The 9890-nt window shown below is 41.7% G+C and overlaps 1 protein-coding gene across 2 annotated transcripts; it reads left to right on the plus strand.

The window, feature by feature from the left end:
• Positions 1-2178: 2178 nt before the first annotated feature.
• On the plus strand, positions 2179-8332 carry LOC138972794 (uncharacterized). 2 transcript variants are annotated; one of them, XM_070345462.1, is made up of 3 exons: positions 2179-2272; positions 2644-2824; positions 3952-8332. In XM_070345462.1, exon 3 carries the CDS (start codon positions 5222-5224, stop codon positions 5708-5710), a length of 489 nt encoding a protein of 162 aa, XP_070201563.1. In that variant the 5' UTR covers positions 2179-2272; positions 2644-2824; positions 3952-5221; the 3' UTR covers positions 5711-8332. The 2 variants fall into 2 exon arrangements, with proteins under 2 accessions (XP_070201563.1, XP_070201564.1); XM_070345463.1 differs by lacking the exon at positions 2179-2272 and having other exon boundaries at positions 2487-2824.
• The last annotated feature ends 1558 nt before the right edge of the window (positions 8333-9890 follow it).

Here is a 9890-nt window from a genome sequence, read left to right on the forward strand (position 1 = left end):
TGTTTTTGTGCAAAATGTGCTTGAAAAGTACCATCAAAAGGATTTCAATACACCAAAATGTTTGTCTGACTCAAAGAGTTGGCAGAAACTGAAAGTATTTTTAGAATGTCCTAGGAGTTCATAACTTCACACCGTGACATCACAAACTATGGCTAATTCAAACCAAAGTAAGAAAGTGCATATGTCATCTTATTTTCTCTCCAGCTACTCTTTGTAATCAACATACAACTAAGTAATAAAAGTAAAACATTTGTGAAAACAAACGATAACAAAAATCATAAAATGTGAGCGTGCGCATAACTTCACAAGAATTTTTGTTATGTTGGTCTCTAGTACAGTTACTGTATAATATATTTGCAAAACAATGACAAACTGAGAACACAAAGTTATAGTATAGGCTAAAGCTGCACTTATATTACAAAATCAGATTTTAATTGCCAAAATAAAACAAATTGTTTGAAACTTGTGAAAGTTCATAACTTCACATCAATCACACATTTATACTAAAATAACTAACTAAAGTCTCTTGCAAATAATTCTAAACAAGGTTTTGTTACTTAATGATTTACTTAACCAAACTCAGTCATGAAAACTGTTACCGAAATCATTATTTAGTTAGTGTTTATGTCAGCTGACTGTGTGTTCATAACTTCACATCATTTATTTAACTGAAAAGCTACGTACTAAAATCTGCTGGTAAATTAAAATAAAAATGACATCAAACTGTAACAGCCTACTCTGGAGAAGAGCAGCACATCATTTGAGGTAGTGATTTAGTGTAGTAAATTAATTATTTTGTATAAATCATACTCATGGCATGTGTTCATAACTTCACACCGTGGGGCTGAGGGTCAGTTGATGTGAAGTTATGTACACCGTGCAGTCAACCCAGATTCATGCTGGAATTATCAAAATGTAATTTTGAGGGTTGATATTCAGAAAACTTCTTACAAAATGTCCAGATAAAGTCAAATGTACTCTTTTGCTATTAACAAGGCATTATTTTAAACACGCCCTTGAAAAATGAGCTTGAGTTATGTGAAGTTATGAACTTCATGACAAAACGGCTAAGTACTTCAGAAAGAAACAGTCAGCAGCCAGTAGATTCTTTTTGTGATGAAAATCATGGTACAGTGTAATTTGGAAACTGAAAATAGTCATTTTACATATATTTTGGGTTTTGACATGAGTTAGTAACTCTCACATAAAAATAGTGCGCAAGACACAGAGAAAATGGCTAACTAAAGCATACTGCTTGACTTTAGTGACAAAAATTGCTTAGTATCTAAATCTAATGTACTTTTATATGCAAAATTGCTGTTCCACTACAACCTTAACTTTCATGGCTAGCATTTAAGGACAAAAAACACTCTCAGTGGAGATAGTAGGAAAGTTCATAACTTTCTCACAAGAATTTTTTATTTCTCAATTACTCAAACACCAATGAATGAACTTGATGCAAACTTTCAGTGTGACTGCTGCTAGTGGATCCAAATGCATTACAAAGCTAGGTGTTCCCCAACCAGTCAATTTACTCTTTTTATAAGGCAAAAGGTTGGAAAGTTCATAACTCTTTTTTCACAAGAAAATCTGCACGTAAACTTCAAACTACTTTTGAACATGCAAAAACAAGTCAAACAACCCTTTTTATGTTTTATACCTCTGCAAAACATACTGTAAAATACTTTTTTACAAAAATATATCCGGTTTCAATCTTTAATTATTATTTAGAGCTGATCAGTGAACAAAAATGAAGTCTTACGGAAATAGTTATGAACTTTCTGTGAAATTTTGTCTCCCCATTTTCTGCAGGCTCACTGACAAAATTCAAAAACTTTGCTTTGTCAAAGGTACATTTGAGTTTTACTGGCTCAGTGAAAAGTCATTCATGACATTCTGTCCCATAAATATGACAGAGTAGACCATGTTTCAATATGCTGTAAGGTCATGTCACAAAAAATGGCCAAAATGTAGTGCTGCTGACTTCAGATAATGGCGACATTTTCATTAAAAACAACAACTGAGCACACAATGTTTCTCTAGGTGTGTACTTCATACTTTTTTTTACAAGTCTCATTAATCTTTACAAGGATTTTATTTTTCTTTGATGTACAAATCAGGTTAGAGCCAAGGTTGCACAGCTATTTCAGCTGTGGACACCATTTCAGACTTAAGGCCATCTACAGCAGTGCTCCAAGCAGGTTAACTCAACACGTGAACTAGACACGTCAGCAAGACACGTCAGCATTGTTTCCTGTCATGATGAAAAAAGGTAATGTTTGGAATAGATCTAAAGCATAATTGATCAAATGTTCCTTTCAAGGCATGCTACTTTTCAGATTGTGTTTGGGAATGTTGTTGCAGAAAATGTCAAGGTTATAAAACAGCTTGCATGAGAGAGAAAACATTAGAGCAGAAAAGGCATGTTTGAAACTTAAATGGGTTGTTATTGTTAATCAGCACCATATTATATAATGACTGTGCTCGTTGTAAGTTTGACTTGGTAGCTGTGCTGACAGTGTTGTCTTAGTATCATCTGCACTGCAGATCTGTGCAGCGTATTCACCTGGTAATTGTAAATGCATACAAGCAAACACTGAAACATTCAGCAAACGCTCATAATTTTCTTTCTTGTATCACCAGAGAATAAACTTCATCACCGTCTGCATCGTCTGGCACCACCATGCTCTCCTCCAGTGTCATCTTCTACCCGTGGACACTAACATACAGTTACCAAAGCAAGGGCAGAGACAATGAGGAATGCCAATGAAAGCATAAGTCTTAGTGAACGTGGTGTGCAAGAAAAGACTGGACATCATTTCAGGTAAATATGTTATGCTTGTAATATGATACTCATTCAGTCATTGACAATTCTGTAGAACATTTGGAAAACAAAAGAAGAGGCGTTCTGGGATCACATAGTACTAACTTGTGTAATGTAGTAGTACTAGTAGTATGCATACACATTGAAAGAGATGTGTCAAAACATATTGTTCTCACACACAGTGACACACACAAAAACTGGACAGTGAGTAAGAAGAATGCTGTTTCAGTGTTTGACTTCTTTTTTAAACTTTTATCTGAAACTTTGACTTTAAATTTTACTACTCCTTGATATCAACAAAACTGATTCTTAAGTGACAATAACTAGTAATTTACTAGTACTAAAAACATGTATTTACGCTGTTATTGTTAACGTGGGGGGGGGGGGGGGCATAGATTGTGAGGAGAATAGAACATGCTCTAGGGGATTTCAAGAAATTGTGCTAATTTGTAATTCAGTTGGTTTGTTCCATTTCCTGAATTGTTAGCCTTGTCTGATTCATTTTAAAGGACTGAGTCATTGCTGATATACAGAGCTTTCTTTTAATTGTTTAACCCCTCTAAATTAACGCAAGACCTCATGTTTATTACTGCTGAAGCGATTGACACCTGCATCAGCAGTAATGGCAGAACACAAAGTACAAAAGTTAACCAAAGAAGACACCCTGTTCTGGACAGATAATTGATGTTCTTCTTCACGTATCTAAACGTTGCCAAAGCGCTTTGAGCTGTGAAGAAGCACTATATAAATGTTCTATTTTCATTATTATTATTATTGTGTCTATCCTGAACTTGAGTTGATTTTTAAGTGGTACTTTGTGTTTTTTCGGGTCAATTTTTGGGGCATCCTTTTTTGAGCAGCGGAAGAGTGTGCCACATTTCCAAGTGAAGTGCCTTTAATGGCGTAGAAAGTTTGAACAAAATGATTCGGGGGTGATTTTTTTTTAAAGTACACAATTTGTACAGATAAAATGGTTTGCTAAGTGTAGTATAAATAAGAGCAAGTTTTAGAATTACTCACTGTCTTCTCTTTTTCTTGTAAGATTATGTGGTGAAACTGCTCTGTTGCTAACATTTAATACAAGAAACCTTCTGCTCTTATGACTATGTTGCTGTTCCTTGTTCAAGGACCTCTACCCACACACTGATGCTGACACTCATTGAGGGGCCAACTACCAACACTGATTGTGATACTCGCTGAGGGGTCGACTACCAACACTGAGGCTGACGCTCGCTGAGGGGCCAACTACCAACACTGATGGTGATACTCGCTGAGGGGTCGACTACCAACACTGATGGTGATACTCGCTGAGGGGTCAACTACCAACACTGAGGCTGACACTCGCTGAGGGGCCAACTACCAACACTGATGCTGACACTCGCTGAGGGGTCGACTACCAACACTGATACTGACGCTTGCTCAGGGGCCAACTCGCCGAGGGGCCAACTACCAACGCTGATGCTGACACTCGCAGAGGGGCCAACTACCAACACTGACCCTGATACTCTCTGAGGGGCCAACTACCAACACTGATACTGACGCTTGCTCAGGGGCCAACTACCAACACTGTATGTAGTGGCCACTGTGTAACCTCCCTTGCACAAAACAACAATTTTATATTTAAAATGGTTAAAGGAATTTTTTAAGCATTTACATTAATTATGCCAGGAACAGTCTGCAGACACAGAAGTATACAGTGGTTTTGTCAATATTAGTTAGCAGTTAAAACATGTCCAACGTTCATATTCTATTTCTATACTACCTGTCAACAACAACAAACTAAGCAAACGCGTTTGAGGGCAGATCATTTTAATGAGGCCATTTATTGTAAAACCAATTATAAGACTGAAAAGGCCATTCATTGTCCTATGTTATATAGAAAACAGATTTAGTTTACGCGAGGTACTGTTTATAAAGTAGAACCTACAAGACTAGCATCCCCAACAATCAAATTCGCAAAATCAAGTTTAACGTGTTAAAATCGACATATACTGTTCAAAAAAAGAAACGCATAGTTGCTACTTGCCAAATTTGTTTTATTTTTCGAAAAAATTAACAGAAAATCCAATATTTAGATTATTTGTTTGAAATTTGGTATGGACACAGTTGAATGCACACACAGTTCATTTGCATCTTCAAATCAATCAGTCAATCAATACGATTGGGTGCCGAGGCTGTCAAGTCAGCAACAACTGCCCGGCACCTTCTGGGCATGGACTGGATCAGATGCCGGATATCTTGCTGTGGGATGGTGTCCCACTCCTCCTGAAGTGCCTGCAATAGATCGCGGTGATTTGCCGGCGCTTCTCGCCTGCGCACACGTCTGTCCAATTCATCCCAGAGGTGTTCTATCGGGTTCATGTCTGGCGACATGGATGGCCAGGGAAGCACCTGGACATGGTGGTCGATGAGGAACTGGGTGGTGAGTCGTGCTGTGTGCGGGCGAGCGTTGTCCTGCTGGAATATGGCATCCTGGTCAGCCAGAAGAGGAAGGGCGTGTGGGCGCAGAATTTCCTCCACGTATCGCTGGGCAGTTATGCGCCCTTGGACGTGCACCAGGGTGCTCCTTCCAGCGGTATTGATCGCCCCCCACACCATGACGCCTCCACCACCATGAACGGGTGCCTCATCCACACAGTTGGGCGCGTAACGTTCGTTTACTCTCCGGTAGACCCTCCTCCGACCATCATGTCGCTGGAGCAGGAAGTAGGACTCGTCGCTGAACCACACGTGTCTCCAGTGATTCCGGACGGTCCAGCGAAGGTGCTGGTTGCCCCACTGCACTCGGTTCTGGCGATGGCGGCGGGTGAGGACAGCTCCTCTGTGAGGTCTGCGAGCTCTCAAACCAGCTTCATGCAGGCGGTTCCGCACGGTCTGGTCCGATAATCGGTGTGGCCCGGGGAGAGCCTGGACAGAAGATGAGGCCGACAGGAAACGATTCCGGAGGTGGCGGAGCCGTATGAAGCGGTCGTGAGCAGCAGTTGTCGCCCTTGGTCTTCCCGCTCGTGGCAAGTCAGCAACGGAGCCAGTGGCTTGAAACCTGACCCACAGTCTACTGATGGTGCTCTGGGACACGTGGAAGTGCCTGGCGATTGCACTTTGACTTTGGCCTGCTTGTAAACGACCCAATGCAATTTGGCGGTCTTCTCTGCTCAATCGGGCCATCTTTCGTCGCTGAATTGTCGTCTGATTTCTTTGTGGCGAACAATCCGCTTTTATGGGTTTTGGAAGACATGGTGAAAGCTCAATATTCCCCGAGTTTCACGAGATTACACTGAAGCATGACGAGTGGTCATGCCAAATGAGCAATTTTGACATTGTAGCCACTGATAACGCATGCGTCACGTGCAGAGCTCACTTGTGGCAATGGACGAAAGGTCGACGACCAGATAAACATTTTCTGCAGTTTGGTGGATATCCTTGTAGCCATATAACTAAATTAACCAAATATTACAAGCTATGCGTTTCTTTTTTTGAACAGTATACTATCAAAACTGCTGAAAGGAAACCTGTTGTGCATGTTATTAGAAAGAAAAATTAAATATGCATCCAAACAGTCAGCTTAGTTTACATATCTTGTCTAACAATGGCGTAATGGCATGATGAACGGTATGTAATTCTTCTGAGAAGCCGTAAAATGCGGTTTCTGGGGCCATTTTAGTGGGTAATCAGAAGAAATCCAGCACATTTAATAAATTTCTCAATGCATTGCCTTCAAACGTCTGGTAATTTATGCTAAGACATGTTGTTATGTACATCAAGTCATTCGAGAGATAAGGTTTGCTTTTATTTGACATGCCAGAAAGAGTCCTTAAAATAGTCGGTTGGTCTAACTCTAAGCTGACTCATCAAACAAATTTAATTTGTTGCTATTTTCAACTTCAAATAAACCAAATACTCAAATTTCATGTACATATTTTATCAGACATGGATGGTATGAGGATTTCAAAGCGAAAGTAATCTTTAAGAAGTGGACTATTTTCACAGCGCTGAGCACAAATAGCCCACATCAAGCTCACTGCTGAACATTTAACTGCTAGCTGCTGAGCAGGGCTTTTGAGAGAGCATTTCCCAAGAATGTTTGTACGCGTTTGAACAAGTGGTCTGAGCAGCCGTCGTTGATTATGAATTACATTTCGGTGTAATTTGAAGCTTTAATGTTTGTTTAAAAAGCCTGCATATTTAAAAAAAAAATCTGTTTTCTTTGGAAAAGGTACATCTTTATTTTTTGTAATTCTTTCTAACATGTCGCATAACAGCAGTACTAACGTTTCAAATGACTTGACATTTTGTTTGTAATTCGGTACATCTGATTGTCTTGTCTTTCCATTATTGCCCACAATCAGCAGTAGTGATTACTTCGGCACTTGATGGGATGTTGCGCAAGTCCAAGAAAGCAGCGTTTCCAGCATCCAAAAGTCCATTTAAAATTCACAGGTTGGGGAGTATGGGGGGAAGGGGACATGAGTCACAGTGGCTACTGGTTTAGTGCGAGGCGCGCGACACAAAGGTGTCGACAGTGCGGGCCTCAACGACAGCTGCTGGTAGAGAGTTCCAGTCCTTCACTGTGCTGGGTAGAAAAGCGGCACTCCGATACTGAGTGCGGCAGGTGATGAGGCCGAACTGCTGGCAATGGCCTCTTCGCTGGCGTGGTGGTAAGGGGGCCAGCTTGGACTTGATGCCCGGACAGTGGACGATGCTGTTCGTGATCTTGTAGAGCATCGATAGGCGGGCAAGCTTCCTGCGCTCCTCCAGAGACTGCCACCCAAGGGAGTCCAGCATCCGGCTGACACTTGACGTGTTGTGGTAGCGGTTGCAGACAAATCGGGCAGCTTGTCTCTGGGCGGTCTCAAGCTTGTCGATGTTCTTCTGGGTGTGCAGGTCTCATACTGACGAGGCGTACTCCAGGATAGGCCTGACAAAGGCCTTGTACGCCTGCTCTTTCACGGATCTTGATGAGATCTTCAGATTGCGCCGCAGGAACCCCAGGGTCTTGTTTGCCTTGCTGACGATGTTGTTAATATGGTCGTCCCAGCACAGGTCACCCTGAATGGTCACACCCAGGTACTTGACCGCCTTCACTGTCTCCAGCGTATGCCCATGGAGCTGGTAAGAGGGCTGTAGTGGGCGTCTGCTCCTCGTAACAGGCAGGGTGTTGCACTTTGCAGGATGGAACTGCATGTCCCAGCTCTTCTCCCACTCGGCTAGGCGATGGAGGTCTTGTTGTAGCTGGGCCTGGTCGTTTACGCTAGTCACCACCCTGTACACTGCAGTGTCGTCCGCAAACAGGCACGCTAGTGCCGTCAGTCTCTCCGGGAGGTCGTTAATGTACGCTAAGAATAGCGTCGGCCCCAGCACTGATTTGTTGCTTAATTAATTCATTTGATAATTGTCAGTAAAAATACCGGCTAACACCTCACAATCGCAAACCTGTTTAATGTTGTCTTTTCTAATTCATGACATGTGTTAGCACGAATCACCAAATATTTGAACGCAATGCGTTAAAAATTGCAGAAATTCAAATGTATTGTTTTGTTTCATTACCCGCTAAAACGGCTTCAAAAACTGCCTTTTATGCCTACTGAGAGGATTACCACATTTTTTTGTGTGGTTTTTTTTGTTTGCTTAACGCCCAGCCGACCACGAAGGGCCATATCAGGGCGGTGCTGCTTTGACATATATATAACGTGCGTCACACACAAGACAGAAGTCGCAGCACAGGCTTCATGTCTCACCCAGTCACATTATTCTGACACCGGACCAACCAGTCCTAGCACTAACCCCATAATGCCAGACGCCAGGCGGAGCCACTAGATTGCCAATTTTAAAGTCTTAGGTATGACCCGGCCGGGGTTCGAACCCACGACATCCCGATCACGGGGCGGACGCCTTACCACTAGGCCAACCGTGCCGGTTTACCACATATACCTACTGAGAGAATTAACACATACACCGCTCAGCATGGCATAGTAACAAAATTGACTGTTTCAGATGCACATTTGATTGCTCTGAGTCTGATTTGTTGTCGATTTTAACGCAGGAACCTTGATTTTTCGAATTTGATTTTTGGGGGTGCCTGTGTTGTAGGAATCACTGTATGTATACACACTTCCTCATGTGAACTCAAACAGCTTTTTGAATAAGGGCAAGCAATACATGCCCCTTTTCAGTCATATAATTTGTTTTACAATAGACTGCCTCATCAAAACATTCTGCCCTCAAACGCATCTGCCTAGTCTTCCCGCAGTGGGGCACTGCGGTTATGAAATTAAAAGCCCCTCCTGTTTTTGGAACCGCAGGAGCTTTCTAGTTTGCTGTTAGGTAGATTTTTGGTTCCTCTTTCCTGTCATGCTCTCTTTTTCTTCATGAATTCTTTTCTTTTTTCTGCCTTCTTGCTCATTCACCTGTATTTTTTCCAAAAATCTCTTCTCTTGCCGCTTGTCTTGCGATTCATGTATAGTTTAATCTGTTAGTGTTCTGATGTAAGTCCAGCAGTAGATAGGTTAAGCCTATTTTAACATACTGGAAACTGGTAATCTTCCAGTAGGTATTAATTTAGTTTTACTAAAGCCTGCTGGGACACAAGTAATGGGTTAGTGCATTTGTAAACAGGAATCGCTTGACAAGTGGCCCCCTTCATCCCCCCCTTCCTCGTCCTGATATGGCTCTGCGTAGTCGGCTGGACGTTAAGCAACAAATAAACAAACAAACAAACAAACTGCACAGTCCTGATGATGTGGGTCGTGTACAATCCATACTTTCCAAAGAAGGATTAAAAGTAAAATAAAAAGTATGGGTCGTACACTACCCACGCCATCCAATTAGGAGTTTTGCCGTCTCTTTGCATAGTATGGGTCGTACATGACCTACACCATCCCAATTAGAATACACAGCGTAAAATTCCTTACGGAATTCCATATGGGTCGTCCGCAACCCACATCAGTCCGACTGAGTAGTTCAAATTACTTCGTTTGTGTTAAAAGATAATTTTTCAAAAGTTGTGGTCAAATGACTTGAAGAGAAAAACCGATGTATTTTATGTTAGTTCCTGCCCTCAACTTCCTTG

The sequence above is a fragment of the Littorina saxatilis genome, linkage group LG8 (genome assembly GCF_037325665.1).
Source record: "Littorina saxatilis isolate snail1 linkage group LG8, US_GU_Lsax_2.0, whole genome shotgun sequence".
NCBI classification, from domain to species: Eukaryota; Metazoa; Mollusca; class Gastropoda; order Littorinimorpha; family Littorinidae; genus Littorina; species Littorina saxatilis.

Coding starts and splice junctions, on each gene's coding strand:
- LOC138972794 (XM_070345462.1), top strand. CDS start 5,222: ATGGTGGTCGATGAGGAACTGGGTGGTGAGTCGTGCTGTGTGCGGGCG.